The 17,905-nt window shown below is 38.9% G+C and overlaps 1 protein-coding gene across 1 annotated transcript; it reads right to left on the reverse strand.

Annotated features, from left to right (window-relative positions):
- Positions 1 to 870: 870 nt before the first annotated feature.
- CUNH3orf85 (chromosome unknown C3orf85 homolog) lies at positions 871 to 17,339 on the reverse strand. The gene is made up of 3 exons (XM_036242515.1): positions 17,291 to 17,339; positions 2,369 to 2,502; positions 871 to 960 (listed from the first exon to the last, which is right to left on the reverse strand). The coding sequence occupies exons 1-3, from the start codon at positions 17,337 to 17,339 to the stop codon at positions 871 to 873; spliced, it is 273 nt and encodes a 90-aa protein (XP_036098408.1).
- Positions 17,340 to 17,905: the final 566 nt, after the last annotated feature.

Genomic DNA, 17,905 nt, shown 5'->3' on the forward strand with positions numbered 1-17,905 from the left:
AGATAAAAATTTCACTTATCTGTGATTTGGTGGGTGGGAGGCAATCAGTCTTGGTGATTTGGTTGTATCTTCTCTTCAATATTTCTCAAACTAGAGTTCTGAGGTGCTATTCCATGGGAATATGGAAAACTATAGAATAAGTGTAGTAGACTCTTCCGTAGAGTAAATTTTTCAGTTTTATCTAAAAAGATTAATAAATATTTCTGGCCAGTAAGTTAAATTTGTCATTTCATATTAAAATAAACACCAATAGGATATTATGGACCAGAATACAAGCTTGCACAAATTCTGTAAAACTTGAGGAAGTCTACACTTACAGATGAATGGCTTTCAGTGTTTCTTAGTCAGCATCTGCTCCCCAATATGAGTTAGGATTTTTATTCTCTACTGCCCTTGACAACACACCTTTGATGAAAAAAGTTTTAGAAATGTGGTCTTAAAATAACCTGGCTTTACACAGTGACCCATATTGAAGACAAGAGGAGAGGCCAGCTCCATTTGAGAAATCCATCTTTCTTGAATTAAAAAGTAAACTAACAATGAAGAGGCCACAGAAAGCAACAGCTATGGATAGAGAATTTTAATAACATTGTTTTAAAAAACTATTTTTTTCCATAGAAGCCCTTTTTTGTAAATGTTATTACTATAGTCTTTTAAATTTTAGTTCTCATTTTATCTATCATTTACAGAGAACTTTGAATTCTGGAGCACTACATGAATTTTCATTTTTACTTTGTTCATCATCTCTATGAGATAGACATACTAGATAGTCTAGTAAATGACAAGTATTTGCCTTCAGCCCAACAAAGCCCATGGTCTTGGTACAACTCCCACCATTTTTGCTGTCTTGGTTTAACCAGCAAAGCACATTTATTGGGTAGAAGGTATGTCAGAGGTGTAGGTATTCCCATTCAGATAATACCGTGCTGTTGTTTCCAAAGCAGTCCACTTTTCACGAGCCTGCGATAAAAGGAAACTCAAGTCATGATCTCTGTGTGCAGAACACGCGTTGTATCAATTATTCTGATTATCATACAGATATTCTCTAAAAGACTGAGAGAAATACAATGGGAGCATAATTTCAATGAAGGTTTAGTTTTCACACTTTCAGTAATTGTTTACTTCTCTACTGAAATGTTTTGTAGTATTCGCGGGGCCACAGTGTGAATTCTTGTGGTAGAGTCTTGGTACATTACGATATCTGTCTGTTGAGCACAGCACTACTCTGCAATTATAGTCAGGAGTGTACTTGAAAATTTGAATATTTCATAAGGAAGACATAGTCCAGTCTATGTAATTATTTAATTTGGTAAATAAACAAAGTCTTGTTTTAATACCTCTAAATTATGCCTGTTGGAGAAACAGGCATAAAACTAGATATATTATTAAAGCTGGTGGTTTTCATCAGCAAATGCTAAGCAGTACCAAGCTGATCCTGCTAGACTAGTTAAAATCCAGCTGTGTGGAGTAAGGATAGGACCCAGGTCCCGGGAAAACAAAGAAATTAGATTTTTAAAATGATTTTATACAACCCTTATACTTGGTGGTAGTGAGAGCCTAATGCACGTGGAAAGAAAGAAAGAACAAATCAGTGAAGGAATTAATTAATTGTTATACATCTTTGTTTGCTAAATTGCTGAGTGTAAGAGGGAAATCATGACTGATTGAAATCCTCAGATAATTTAGCAACTTCATTTGGCCTGGAGTTTCGAAGTGTTCTTCCATCGAAAAGATGAAATAAAACTGGTGAATGCAAGTTTCTTTTTTATTTCTCTTGGAGTGAGAATACAAAGGAATAGAAAACTGTACAAAAGGCAAGCAAATGAAATGACATTAAAGACCTGGATAATTCTAATGAGTGAAATTAGCCGCAGAACAACTGAGGGAACTAAAATGTGATCGCAATCCTTCTATTCACCTACCCAAACATTTAATCATTTATTGAGACTTGACTACACAACAGTCATTTTAGTAGCTTCTGAGAATAATTATTTTTATGTATAAGACATGCACTTTACCTTTGTAGCCTAGGTAGGGAGGTTGGGTGCACGAAACAAATAATTTCAGTGTGACATTTTGTGAACTATTCACATGTGAACAGTATGTGAAGGGGATTGAAGAAAGACAAATGCCTCCCTGGAAGGCAGGGAAAGGATTCAGGAAGGAGAAGACATTTGATCTTCGTCTTGAAGGAAGAAGTGGAGTTCACCAGACAAAAGAGACTTTATGGAGAGGAAAGGGCAGGTATAGCTCATGGCAGATGGAGAAGAAATGTCAGGACTAGGTTGGTGGTGTGTTAAAGCCAGCTGATGTGGTGCCTATTTAAAAAGATAGACCCTGAAGGGCTGTTTGTTTCTAATGTAAATACCTGGTCAGCCAGTGTGTTTTCCCACATATGCGGACTGTGATCTGGGTCCCAGTAATCCTGCAAATATATGTGTCTTTTGAGATGTAGGAACTGGTTTGCTGGATCTTCCAACAAAAATGGTGCTGCCAACGCTCCTGTAATTCAGAGTATAAGAGCACAGCAACTTTTAGGGCAATAGTTTACATCTCAGTGTTTCCTCTTAAAGAGACACAGCTGTGGTCTTTGGGAGAATGGGCACCTGGGAAGGAAACCCTGGAAAAGTTTTGCCTTGAGAGAGATGGCTGCTCCTTAGCCCTTTGCCACCTTTATACTGTCACCGTCCTACATGAGGTGCTATGTGGTGGGGGAAGATTTTTAGAGCTCTGTGCGTGCATGGGAGCCCACAGACCTTGAATCAAATTCCAGCTCTATCACTATTTTAGGCAAGTTGTTCAATTTCTCTGAGCTCTAGTTTTCTTGTATGTAAAATGGTACAGTAACAGAATAACCATAAAGATTGGATAAATTAATGGATTTAAACGACCTGGCAGTCAACAATCTTAATCTTGCATTCCTAGCCTTCTGAGATAGAACATATCTTTCAGTTTAAAGCATACTGCTCCTAAATCTGGCACTGTAGTTAAAATTGTTAGAATTGAAAGAGCCGTGATTAAATTGAACAGGCTCGTGTCTTCTATCTCCTTCATGCTCAGGATTAAGAAAAAATAGGATGATAATTTTAAAAATTCAGACTTCTTTAATATCTTAAAATTTTAACAGTCTATATTGTGTTTTTATTCTTAAATAAAACACAATCATACCCTGGCTGGTGTGGCTCAGTTGGTTGAGCATCATCCCATGCACCAGGATACCACCAGTTCAATTTCTGGTTAGAAAACATACTGGGGTTTTGGGCTTTATCCTCAGTAGGGGATGTGCAGGAGGCAACCAATTGATGTTTCTCTCTCATTGATATTTCTATCTCTTTCTCCCTCTCCCTTCCTCTCTCTCTAAAATCAATAAAGGAAAAAAATTAAACAAAAAAAGATGGTGGCGGGCAGGATCAGAGGGAGGGTGAGTGTGTGAAAGAGTGAATTAGTGTGAGAGAGAGTGTGAGTGGATGTGAAGGTGGACTACCAAACTCCTGCAGTGCAGAGATGTGGAGCAGAAGGTTCTCGTGCTATGGACGGGAGCAGCTGGCTACTACAGTAAGCGGCTCTCCAGGGCACTTCTCCCTGCACCCTGGGGAGGTCCCACCATTTTGGAAGATCCTGGGTCTTCCCTGGGAGGAGGCAGTGGGAGCGGCTGGGGCTCAGTAGCCTGAGCCCACCAGTGCACCTCGCCCCATCAGACCACTGGACACTCTGTGTCAACACAGACCAGTGCACGGTAGTGGAGTTGCCAAGGTGCCAGTTGCAGAAGCCACAGATGGCTGGGAGTCCAGCACCATCCCCTACAGTAGCAGCCTGATCAGAGTCGAGATATATTCCCAGCCACAGAGGCTGGGGAGCAGACATCCATCCTCAGGCAACAGAAGCACAGACCAGTAGCTGAGACCCATCCCCAAAAACTACAGCAAAGGCTGAGCAGGAGTTGAGCCCCATGGGGCAGTGGCACTCCCCAGCCACCAGCCGCAGGACCTGGGGCTCTACAGAGGCCTATGCAACCCAGTGGCCCACAAGAATGGTGGGAAGCCGGAGCCCAAGAGGGACTGGTGAGATCCAGCTGCCTGTCCGCAGGACCTGCGGGGTGCGGGGGCACCAGAGAGGCCTGTGCGACCCAGCAGCCCACAAGATAAGTGTAGAGCCAGGTCTCCAAAGGGACTGTGTGATCCAGCTGCCCACAGTACGGGCAGGGAGTGCGGCTTCAACAAGGCCTCAGCTATACAGCTACAGGGGGGCCCACATGATCCAGCAGCAGCACCTACTAAGACACACAAATACCAGCCCCCAGTAGTCAATCCTTCAGGATCCACAGCAGGCAAGAGGTGACACGCAACAAAACAGTCTGGGAAGCACAATAGCCTTATTTGATATACATTGAACTGCATACAGATCCAAACATCCCTCAGCATGTATAGAGTTACCAGACAGCTAAAATAGAAAGACAAAGAAACAACACCCAAAGGAAAGAAAAAGAGGAATCACCAGAAAAAGGAACTCTAGGAAATGGAGGACAGCAACTTGTCAGATAAAGAATTCAAAGCAATGATTTTTAAGGGTGCTCAAACAATTTGGTGAGCCCTGGCCAGTTTGGCTCAGCGGTTAGAGTGTCGGCCTGTGGTCTGGAGAGACCCCGGTTGAGTTCCTGCTAAGGGCACGTACCTCAGTTGCAGTCTGTCCCCAGCAATGGCTGGGTCATGTAGGTGGCAACCACTTGATGTGTCCCATTCACATCAATGTTTCTCTCTCTCTCTCCCTCCTACTCTATCTGAACAAAATATCGAAAAATGTTCTCTGGTGAAGATAAAAAAAAAAATGGTGAGAACTACAAGCAACTTAATAAGAATTATGAAGAGCTCACTGGGAACTACTTCAGCTTAGAAAAAGAGGTAGAAGCTATGCATAAAAATCAAGAGGAAATAAAGAATGACATAGCTGTTATGAAAAATACCTTAGAAGGGTTTAATAGTAGATTAGAAGAAGCTGAAGACTGAATCAGTGACTTAGAAGACAAGGTAGAAAAAACACTCAAATAGAGCAGCAAATGGAAAAAAAAAATTAAAAATCAGGAGGAAAGTTTAAGGGAGCTGTGGGACAATACAAAATGTAACAATATTTGCATTATAGAAATATCGGAAGGAAAAGAATCAGAGAAAGGAATAGAGAACCTGTTTGAAGAAATAATGGCAGAAAACTTTCCTAAACTGATGAAGGAAAAAGTCACACAAGTCCAGGAATCACAGAGAGTCCCAAGCAAGATGAACCCCAGAAGACCCACAGCTAGACACATCATAATAAAAATGGCAAACATTAAAGACAAAGAAAGAATCTTAAAAGAAGCAAGAGAGATAGAGAAGGAAAAAAATTAAAAACAAACAAACAAAATATATTAAAAAAAAAATACAATCAGGCTCAGAGTTGTAACTTGAATCAATATAAAGGAAAACACACTCTTGACCTATAGGTAACAATACAATCTGTTTATTGCAGTTTGTATTGTTACATATACAATATGTAACAATATGTGATAAAGAAAAATGTATTATAAATATAATTCTAAATAATGTTATGTTAAACACGCTACATCTTCATCATTAACAGACTCCTATTGATCAATACTCTGTATAGATCAGGATAAGTGAGCTACGAAATATGAAACTTCTCTGTAGGAGAGAGGAAGAAAGGGTCTAAGATACAAAACAAAACAAGACAACATAGGATTTGAGTGTGCTAAGGGAGTTCTGGAGAAAGTTGTATTACTGAGCACTGGGTCACTGGGACACAAGCAGACATTTTCATGTTCAGGAAATTGCTATTCCTTGAAGAAAAGGTTAAATTACCATGATGGGAGAAGGGTTAAGACTTTTAATTTTAAGCTATTGGCATGACGAGAGCAAAGTCATTGGGAATCTACAAGACCAATGTCTGAAAACAAATATAAACACAAATATTAATAATATTAGCTAACATTTATTGAGTACGTTACTAAATACTTTACCTGAATTACCTTATTTAATACAACAAACCTAAAAAGTATCACTGTCAATCATTTTATTTCACAGACATGGAAACTAAGCCTTCAGATGACTACAACTCTCACTAACATCTCTAATTGCAACCTCATGAGAGATCCTGAGTCAGAAATATCAACCTATGCCACTCCCGAATTCCTGACCCACAGAAACTGTGAAATAATAAGTGTTATTATTTTAAGCTGCTAAGGTTTGGGGAAATTAGTTATGCCATAGTAGATAACCAATACAATGTATTATAAGCACCTACTAATCAAGGAAACTGCTCTCACTGGAGACCTGGATGAGGCAAGTGAGGCCATGAGGGCATAAAATATAAGAAAGAGCTCACTCTCAGGATTATACAGATTTTGTGCCATGAGACCTCCACTAGGCTCACCCTACTCCGTACTCTGATAATCACCATTGCATGGAAAGATAAACAAACAAATTAAAAAAAACAAAAAAAACCCACAAAAACAACCTCGCCTCTAAGGAACTTACATTATATTGAGTTCATAAATAATTATGTGGCTCTGACCAGTTTGGCTCAGCGGTTACAGTGATGGCCTGAAGACCAAAGAGTGTTGGGTTCAGTTCCAGTCAAGGGCAAATACCTCAGCTGTGGTGCATCCCCTGGCCCTGGATGGAGTCGTGCGGGTGGTAACCAATCAGTGTGTCTCTCTCACATCGATGTTTCTCCCTCTCCCTTCTTCCCACTCTATCTGAAAATCAATGGAAAAATATCCTCAGAGGAGGATTAAAAAAAATCATAAATAATTTATAAAGACATATTGTGACTAGACCATACAAGGCGGTAGTGATTAATTTGAATATTGGCGTGGAGGCCTCACAGAGAAATTAGTTCTGAGTTGAGCGTCAAAGAATACGTAAGGTTTCCACAGCTAGGAGGAAGGAGTGGCAGCCAAGAGCATGTATCCCAGGCTAAAAGAGATTAAAGAGCTCAGAAACAGAGAAGCAAGGTAAGGTCCAGGTTCAGTGACCCTCACCTGGCCAATGTGATTGAAAGGTATCTTTGCAGTGGAGATATGTCAAAGATAATGTCGGAAAGATAATCTGGAGCTCAGGTCTGAAGGATTATTACTATCATACGAAGGAGTTTGGACTTTATTCTGAAATAATCATTTCTGAACCAGAAAATGACAGAACCAGATTTACTTAAAATTTTTTTGTATTTTTTTGTGATAAAATATACATAACATAAAACATATCATTGTAACCGCCTTATACTTTCTGTCTCTATGAGTTTGCTTATTCTAGGCACTTTAGCTAGAGGGAATCCTGTAATATTTGTCCTTCTGCATCTTACTTATTTCTCTTAGTATAATATCTTCAAGTTTTATCCATGTTGTGGCATGTGCCAGCATTGTATTCCTTTTTAAGGCTAAATAATGTTTAGCCTTAAATATATCAACATTTTGTTTATCCATTCATAGATTTATTTTTGAAAACTCCCTTGTCAGTGGTATGGAGGACAGATGATAAAAGGAAGAGAACTGAGTGAGAGGAATAAGGTCAGAGCTCTTTGAATAGTTCAGATGAGAGATAAGTAAGGTCTGAGTCAGGTAAGTGACAGCAGTATGGGAAGATAGGATGGATTTGGAGGGGACAGAGAACTCTCACTCATTTGGGCTGATTAGTGTGGACTGACCAGCATTAAAGGTTTGGTTTTAGCTACAGGTTTAATGTGAACTTATTTTGTTTTTAAAAAGTTGTTTTTGAAAACAAAGGGAATGGCTAGGTAAAGTAAATCCAATACCCTCAATATCTAAAAAATATTTCTTAATAAATTATGATTAGGATATAATTTACAGCTAAAAAAGAAAACACAGTAATTCCTTTTTTAAAAAAAAAATATGTTTTTAATGATTTTTTAGAGAGAGAGGAAGGGAGAGAGAGAAACATTGATCAGCTGCCTCCTGCATGCCCCCTATTGGGGATTGAGCCCACAAACCAGGCAGGTGTCCTGACCAGGAATTAAACCAGGACCTCTCAGTCCATGGGATGACACTCAATCCACTGAGCCACACCAGCCGGGCAACACAGTAATTCCTTTTTTTTTTTTTGTATGTCCCCCTAGTGGGAACTGAACTGAACCTGGGACTTTCTGGTCCACGGGCCAACGCTCCAACCGCTGAGCCAAATGGGCCAGGGCAACACAATAATTCTTAAGATTGTGTTATTTGGAATCATCCAAAAGTAAAACTAGTATTCTGCACTATCATTATCTTGGTGCATTGTACAATCACTAAGAAAAACATTGCTATTGCATACATCTTGGCTGAGAAGCATCCTTTAAAATATAAGCCCTAGCTATTTTAAGTTCTAATAATTCTGTCTTTTGTAAATCTACCTTTTTTTTTCTCTCATAGAAAATGTTTCACTCATATAATCTCCTCTGGCCCCCAATCCACCCTCCAGAACACAGTGCTTACCTCAGCATTATGCGACCAACAAGCATGCAATAAATATTAATGGATAGTGATAATAACATCATCCAGGAGAGAGACAGAAAGTAGTATTTATTATCCTACTTTACAAATGATAAAACTGACATGTGAAGATGAAATGACTCACTCAAGGTCACATAGTAAGTTAATGGCAGGACTAGAAATAAAATGTAAGTAAGATAGAAGGGCATGCTATTATCCTCTCTGCTTGAGAAATTTCTCCTCCCTTTTTCATTCTGCCTGATCATCCTTGAAAGTTAGTGAGAGCAAGATCAGACTTTTGTATTTGCAAGCCTATATAATACTGCTGGGGTTTGAAAATGAACCCTAAGTTTTATTACTTTGTTGGCTATTAAATGGGCGAGTTTTTAAAATGTAGGTGACATGAATCACGTTAATACCTTTTTTAAACTTTATAATCATAAGCTATAAGAAATATATTTTTCTCTTTCTTTCTAAATTCCTACACACTCTTCTTTTTTACATCTTTTATCATAGTCAGATTTATTTTTTATTTTTAAATGGTTTTATTGATTGTTTTTTAGAGAGAGGGGAAAGGAAGGAGAGAGAGAAACATCAATGTGAGAGAAACATCGATCAGCTGTCTCCTGCACGCCCCCTACTGGGGATTGAGCCTGCAACCCAGGCATGTGCCCTGACCAGTCCATGGGAGGATGACGCTCAATCCACTGAGCCACACCAGCCAGGCCGGTCCTAATATTTTTAACTGGAATGTATAATAGGTCATTAACTGAAAATGTCTTTCTCTGTGTGGCATAATGTTATCAGAAGCATATAGCATATGCTAAGTTGGCACAGCTCCTGCTACCTTGCATGTTGAGAAATTCAGCACTGGAACAGTCAGAAACAAGTGAAAGAGAAGTCAAAATAGACCTAGCCAATGGTTAAAGCAAAACAAATAAAACTGTGTTCACATTATGCACAAAGAGATGAGTGTCCATCACAGGCTGATGAGCAGTGTGGGAGTAACAGAAGCTGTGTATTTAGAAGTGGAGAGACTCCCTATATTGCCATCACCCAGGGAAGGTTGAAAAACAGACTTTAAATTATACAATGGAGAAACGACTGCATAGTCTATATACTATGCACATGACCATGACAATGATACTTGTGGTAGAAACCTATACACTAAAAAGATTGATGTTGCCCTGGCTGGTTTGGCTCAACTGTTAGAGCATCAGCCCATGGACCAAAGGGTTGCGGGTTTGATTCCAGTCAAGGGCATGTACCTGGGTTGCAGGTTTGATCCCTGGCCCCAGTCAGGGTACATGCAGGAGGCAATCAATTGATGTGTCTCTCTCACATCGATGTCTCTTTTTCTCTCCCTCCTTCCTTTCCACTCTTTCTAAAAATCAATGGAAAAATATCATCAGGTGAGAATTAACAAAAAACAAAACAAAACGAAAAAAATAAGATCACTGTGAACTAATGTGAAACAAGATACAGAATGAAAGGGCAGAGTCTGATGGTGGATTTCTGTTCTCGTCCATGCAGAGAGAGCTCATTGGAGTAATCCCAGGCCTCTCTTTTTCCCTTTCTGTGCTCTGCCCCTGGAAGAAGAAGTGCCTCATTTAACTGGTAAATCCAAGAGGCATAACTTGGCACGAACAGCCTGCTCCTCCCCCTTCCTCTGGAGAGTAAGCTGTCCTCAGAGGGCATACTTTCTATTCTGTTCTGCAACCTGCAATTGGATATGGAAGTGTGGGTCCTTGTCATCAGGCCCTTTATGGACTTACAGTACACTACACCTTCCAATTGGCCTTTCTCTGTAGTAAAGATTGTTTTCCATAATCATTTTTGGTGTATTTCTCAACCTGATCAAAACCAGAGCAAAGAAGGGGCATGCTATGTGCAGGAAGGTGGCTCAGAGAACCTAGCAGGTCTATTGTCTCAGAGTCTCACTAAGAAACAGGACAAAAATAGGGCACAGACCAGGACCCTCAACCAGCAGGAGCTCATCATCCCTGTACAGCCACCACCATGAATTTCTTCCCTTGTGTAACCTTCACTGTCTGTAAAGTAACTGTTGGGATTCAGTGGGGGCAGAAGACACAGAATGTCTGGCAGGTTCACAGGATGGGCCTCCAGTAACTCCTTTCCTTAGGGGCCGAGATACTGATGTTTGTAGTGTTAACTGACCCCTGGTGCTGGAGATGGAGAATAAGCGATATAGTCCTGTCACAAGTTTAAAATACTTAGGTATGGAATACTGAAAGAAAAGCACTTAGCACTCCGTCTAAGCAATGAGAAAATAACATTTATTACTTCTTTTTTTTATTGGACTGAGTCTCAGTCACTGCCCTTAAATTATTAATTTTTAAAAATATGTTTTTATTAATTTTTTAGAGAGAGAAACATCAATGTCAGAGGGAAAAATCTATCAGCTGCCTCCTGCACGCCCCCTATTGGGGACTGAGCTTGCAACCCGGGCATGTGCCCTGAGCATTCCATGGGACAATGCTCAATCCACTGAGCCACATCAGCCAGGCTACCCTTAAATTCTTTATGTCTTAAAAAAGAAAGATAAAATAAGTACCAGGCAATTATGTATGCACATAAATTAAGTACTGAAGAGGATGGGGACAAAAGGATGTACAGACATCTTGGCAATACAGTAACATTTTCAAAGACCTCTATAGATGTGGGAGAGAGACATTTTTTAATTTTGTGAGAGATTAAAATACTCATGTTTAAGTTAATATTTTTTAGACTTAAATATTGTATTATTTGTGTTAAGTAAATAATTTTCTCCACAAATAATAAAATAGTTAATTTTTTTCTTTCCATTCTACACTTTAGTCACTGACCAACAATTCATGATGGGAAATAAAAAATGTATTAAGTAGAATGGATTCTCTCACTTTGCTGTAATTTATATAAAAATTAGTGAGAGAGAGAGAGACAGAGACAGAGAATAAGAAAAAAGAAATTTGTGTTGTGAGAGAAAAAAATGTGAAAAAGAACAAGAAGAAAGGATTAGGCAGTGGTTCTCAACCTTTCTAATGCTGCGACCCTTTAATACAGTTCCTCATGTTGTGGTGACCCCCAACCATAAAATTATTTTTGTTGCTACTTCATAACTGTAATTTTGCTAGTTATGTCTTAGGCAACCTCTGTTAAAGGCGCATTCGACCCCCAAAGGGGTCGTGACCCACAGGTTGAGAACCGCTGGATTAGAGAGAAATCAAAAGAAGAGAAAAAGGAGGGAGGTTACACACTGTCAGAAGCCACAGTAAGAAGGAACGGGACAAGAAGGGGCAGTAAAAAGGAGACAGCAAAGATAATTGACAGACATGAACCGGGAAAAAGAAGGAGGCCCTGGACTGTGGGACCAGCTCTCAAATCCTCAGCATCATATGAAGCTATCTGTTACTAAGATGCTTTGCAGCTGAACTTTTAACTCAGGAGCTTCAACTTTATTGACGTTACAATTGCTGATGTGTTGAGTACTTTGAAATGTAAACAGAAACTGGTATCGCTTGAGTTCAACTTCAATCTCTTTTAACCTGCTCTCAGTACACAAACATACAGCCACAGTCACGCTCACTCTTGTGACCACATAATTCCCTGGGATATATTTTGGAGCCAGCTGATATTTTATTGGTTTTTAATCTTGTAGACAGAGAAATTTGTAACTCATGAAAAGCAGTATTTTTACATGGCCCAATAGTGACCCCTTCTGGGTCACTGCCTATGTGTATTGGTGGGAGCCCCAATGCTAAGGGCATGACAAATGATGCCACGTGGGTAGGAAAATAGATCGTTTTTCTACAACATGCTCAATAATCTAGTCACAGGCAATGACATTTGTTGTCCAACCAAATTATTTCCCAGTTTATTCTTACTACCCACTTTCTTTAGAGCATCGATCAACCTTAAACCAAAGTGACCATGTAAAATTAAGAACAAAAATCTTTGTGTGTGTGTGTGTGATTTATTTATTTATTTTTGTTACAGATGTTCCTCCTTTTCCCCCCACTGATTCCCCCCTCCCCCTCCCTCCCTGCCCTGTCCCCAGCTTTGTTGTCCATGTCCATTGTTCATGCATACATGCATATAAGTTCTGAGGTTTATCTCTCCCCCACCACCCTCTCTTCTGGGGATAAGAACGAAAATCTTATGAAAAAAAACAAAAGTGTATCAGGGAATACAGAGTCCCCAAGAAATCAGAGGGCTGCAGACCTGATTGAAAGGGCCATTCCTTCCATGGAAGAAAGGGCAAAAAGGAGGGCTTTTGAGGTATGACAGAGTCTTGGGGAAGAAAATGTGAGCTTAACAGCTTTTGTCAAAACAAACAAACAAACAACTTCAAGACAAACTGACCTTGATTACTAACCATGGACTGAAAAACAAGAGCTGAGCAAATAAACAAGCAAACAAAAAACCAAGAGCTGAAACTATGCTAGAGAAACAGGCCAAAGCATTTTCATTTTTCCTCTGTCTAAAACCAGAAGACATACTTATACTTATAGATAGTTCTGATCACAGGCCAACAATAAGGGCATAACCCTCCCCCCAATTGTTTCATATATGAGTCAACCCCCAAAATTGGTTTACTTACTCAGTGAAACACTTTCCAAATATGTGTATTTTTCATATTTCCTCTTTATGTGATAAGCAGCTGTTTGATTTTAATAAGTGCCCTACTGAGATGGAACATGTTGAGTTTAGGACTTCTTTTTACCTTCAGTACCACTGAGAACTGTCATAGAAAATCTTCGGTTATAGTCTGGTTTGGCTCTGTTTCCTCAGATAAAGTCACCCAGCTCCCTAACTCCTGGCCTTTCCTTGTGGGCCCAAAGCTATTGATCCCATTTACTGATTCCATTATTTTTCAGGAGGAGATCTTGCTGCATGCTTTGCTGCCTCTCCTATTTCCACATACAGTCCCTCACCACCTCACGCTTCGACTTTTGTGGCTTCACTCTATCATAGTTTTTTCAAATATATTCATTAAAAAGTTGATCGAGACAGTGAAAATGATACAGTGTGTGCTCGATTGTCTGAGTCAATTATACACCCCTGTATTACAATTAAAATTAATATTACTGTACATATGGATTGTAGGCCTATGTAGGCCTATATATTCAAGCACCCCAGGAATCCTTCAACGCCAGGTGCAACCGCTAGAGTCTGGAACGAATTCATCGCGATGATCGAGGGACGACTGTATCCCACAACTAGCATTGTAGTACCAGAAAGGGTAGTTTGTAGAAAAGAGTTTTGTTGTCAAAAGACCTGGGTGTAGAATCTGTGTGTGAATTGGCATCCACTATTGATGGACTGTGTAGTGTAGTTTGGTCATTTGTCTCGTCTAAGCCTGTTTTTGTGCAATGGGAACCATAACACCTATTTGCAGAGTGATTCTGAGAGTTGAACTAAGGTAACACAGAGACAACCCCTGACACATAATAAAGACTTAAAAGAGTAGTGTAATATTTGCTAAAATATTACAGAAGAGAACAATTCTTAACCTAAATGCTGAACAGAGTTACTTTGTTTTGTTTTGCTTTGTTTTGTAATCAAATCATGACACTGGGGCTCTAATTCTCTGACCAGGGAATTATCTCCAATGTGTCTAAGTAACTATTTTGAGAAAATAAATAAAAGAATTTGGGGACTCTGCTCATAAATTTAATTACTTGAGTCCAAGACTCTATCATTTTTTTGGTTTCAGCATTCCCATTAGGAAAATAGATAATGAGATCTCTTCCCTATTTACTTCAAATTAAGTTCTAGGCAAAAATAATTTTTGGACAACTAATCTGTAACAGAGAAAAGAATTTAAAATAATAGAAACAAACAAAAATTTTAAATGTTTGTTTTCTTATGATAAGCAGAAGGGCTCCAGGGAAGAATAGATGAATAGGCTACATTCTTATATGAAAAAGGGAGGGAGGAGAAGTAAAGGAATTTGATTTAAGCTATTCTATTACTTCCTACTTTAGAGCTGTATGATTCAGAAAATGTCGGTTAAACTAGTTATTAGTTTAACAAATGAAATGGGTTCTAAAGACTTCTGTCTCTTCAGCCTGCAGCAATAAAGTCTTCTTTCCTGGGAAGGGCTAACCCAGAGTGTCAACAATCTTCTGTCCTTAGTTTCTGATCTCAGCTAGTAATTTCATGAACTTCAATTACATATATTCAGTCATTCATTTATTCATCCATTCACTTATTAAGTGAAGTCAGTCAAAGTGGTTGTCATTATAGGTAGACACATTTGTATCTCAGCTGGAGTTAAAGTTAATTCCAACTCAAGTCCATAGGAGTCATTTTTCCAGATCATTTTCATTTTGCCAGATATTTTTGACCCTGCAGTGTCCATGGATGAATGTGAACCAGATGTGGTGGTTTTTGCTTTGTGATCATCCACTGTCACCCACTCTGAAGTCAACTACATGGATCAGCAGTCAAGGCAAAGCTGTATGCTGATGGATTATAACCAGCCCATGACTCCCATCTGCAGTGTGCTCCTCAGACACCCCCTGAAACTTTGCCAGCCTCACTTTTTTCATCTGAAGATATGGGCTGTAACTTGGTGTGATGAGAAGTGCTTTATAATAACTTGGCTAAAAGTTTCTAAATAATGTATTTAAACAGTTTCCAAATACAAAGTACAATATTGATGATTAAAACTCTTTATTAAAATTATTCACAAGCTTAGGAATAAAAGGCTAATTATGTATGCACAAACATATATATATATATATGTATTTTCATATATACGCAGATTAATAGTCTAGATATAGTGCACTGTGGGTAGGAATAAAGATTGGTGCAGCCACTATGGAAAGCAGTATAAATATTTCCCCAAAAAATTACAAATGGAACTGCCTTATGACCCTAAAGTATATTTCTGAATTTCACTTCTATTTCACTTCTAAAGTATATATCTGAAGAAATTCAAAACACTAATTCCAAAGAATATATACACCCCTATGTTCCTTGCAGTGTTATTTACAACAGCCAAGATATGAAAAGGACCCAAGAGCCCATCAGTAGACAAGTAGATAAGAAAGTGGTGGTACACGTATAAAATGGAATATTACTCAGACATAAAAAAGAATGAGATCTTATCATTTATGACAGCATGGATGGACCTATAGGGTATTAGGCTAAGTGAAATAAGTCAGGAAGAGAAAGACAAATACCAAAAATAAATAAAGTAAGAGCAAAATAAACAAATAAAAAGGAAACAGACGCATAGATACAGAGAATAGAGTAATGGTTGCCACAGGGGAGGGGAGTTATGAGACTGGGTGAAAAGATGAAGGGATTAAAAAGTACAGACTCGCCTGGCCGGGTGGCTCAGTGGTTGAGCATCAACCCATGCACCAAGAGGTTGCCAGTTCAATTCCTGGTCAGGGCACATGCCCAGGTTGTGGGCCTGACCCCCAGTGGAGGGCATGCAGGAGGCGGCCAGTCAATGTTCTCTCTCATCAATATTTCTATCTCTCTCTCCCTCTCCCTTCTTCTCTCCCTAATATCAATAAAAAAAAAAAAATTAAAACAAAAAGAAGTACAAACTCAGCCCTGGCTGGTTTGGCTCAGCGGTTAGAGCGTCTGCCCATGGACCAAAGAGCTGCATGTTCGTTTTCTAGTCAAGGGTACATACATTGGTTGTGGGTTTGATCCCCAGCCCTGGTCAGGGTCATTTGGAAGGCAATCAATTAATGTGTCTCTCTCATATCTATGTTTTTCTCTCTTTCTCTCCCCCACTTTATCTAAATAAAGCAATGAAAAAATATCCTCAGATGAGGATTAAAAAAAAAAGAAAGAAAGAAGTACAAACTGATAGTTACAAAATAGTAATGAAGAAGTAAAGTACAGCATAGGTTATAGTCAGTAATAGTGTAATAACTATATATGGTGCCAGGTGGGTACTTGAAATATCAGGGGGTCACTTTGTAAAATACATAATAGTCTAACCACTATGCTCTACACCTGAAAACATAATAGAATAATATTGAGTATAAACTGTAATTGAAAAATTAAATAAAATAAATAAATAAAACAATGCAAAATGAATGAAATATTTAAAAAAATCTAGCTATAGATATATATCTATTTGTATGCATGTATATGTGTGTGTACCTCAAGCAAAGTACATAATTTTTTCACATGGGTCTCAAGCTTATCATAAAAAAAAATTTATTCTCATTTGAGCATCTTCTTCATCAGAAGTATTTATAAATTGTAGAGATTTAACCGTGAAAATAATTTATACCTTTGTGCGTATTTTCAGTTTTGGTTACAAGAAAAACAAATGACCTCTCAGTTCAATTGAGATAGATGCCGCTAAATTACCAGCCCAATTTGGCAGCAAATTATCTGGTCTTCAGTGCCTTCCTTGATCTGTCTTTAAAACACCACTTCTCTGAGCTACTGCTTGCCCTGGCCTAAAGGTTAATGAATTCCCACTCTCAAAGTACCTTGAGGTCTCCACATAATTGTACTATGTAAGTATTACAGTTTCTAAAAGGCATTTAAGTGTCTTCTTTGCTCAAGGACACCAGAGCACTTCTTTGGTGGCAGCAGTTAAATAGACTTCTTAGCAACAGTAACATGTTAATATGTTAACACATAATTAGGAATAAAATTATCACACATGCACAATGAACACTAACATGTTCCAAACCACAGCATGACACGTGGTTTGGTTTCCTCGGTGCTTTAGAACAGTCTATGGATTATGCACATTTCACAAAAGTCCAAAGGAGTTATCTATCAACCTAGTAGTTGTAAAAGACATGATATATACAAAAAACAGGTTCTTACCTATAAGCAATGTTGAACACAGGGCCACTTGAAGCATTTTATAGGTCATGATCCTGTTTTGAAAAGAAAAGATGTATTTATTTTAATTCACACCAAGCGAAGCTTTAGGGCATGTTGGGATTTTCCAGGAGTAGGAAGCACACCTGTGGTGAGCGTCAGGAGCTGAGGCAGGTCAGAGAGAGGCCGTTGCTTGAGACAGCTTTTTTTATATAACTCCTGCCTTTTTAACCTTTGGACTTTTTGGATTGACATTTTACAAGCTGCTTTTTATATGGGTCATGGATTTATTTACTTAAATTTGTCATTCACACAGACTAATGTGACGTCAAAAAAAAAAAAAGTAGAATACTGGATCACTCATACATTGCTGGTGGAAATATAAAATGGCACAGTCACTTTGGAAAACAGTTTGGCAGTTTCTTATAAATCTGAGCATGCGCCCTGGCCAGTTTTGCTCAGTGGTTAGAGCATCGGCCTGCGGTCCAGAGAGACCTGGGTTTAGTCCCCACTAAGGGCACATACCTCGGTTGCAGTTTGTCCCCAGCCCTGGTTGGGTAGTGTTGGTGGCAACTGCTCTGTGTGTCCCTTTTATGTTGATGTTCCTCTCTCTCTCTC

The sequence above is a fragment of the Molossus molossus genome, unplaced genomic scaffold (assembly GCF_014108415.1).
Source record: "Molossus molossus isolate mMolMol1 unplaced genomic scaffold, mMolMol1.p scaffold_m16_p_5, whole genome shotgun sequence".
Classification (NCBI taxonomy): domain Eukaryota; kingdom Metazoa; phylum Chordata; class Mammalia; order Chiroptera; family Molossidae; genus Molossus; species Molossus molossus.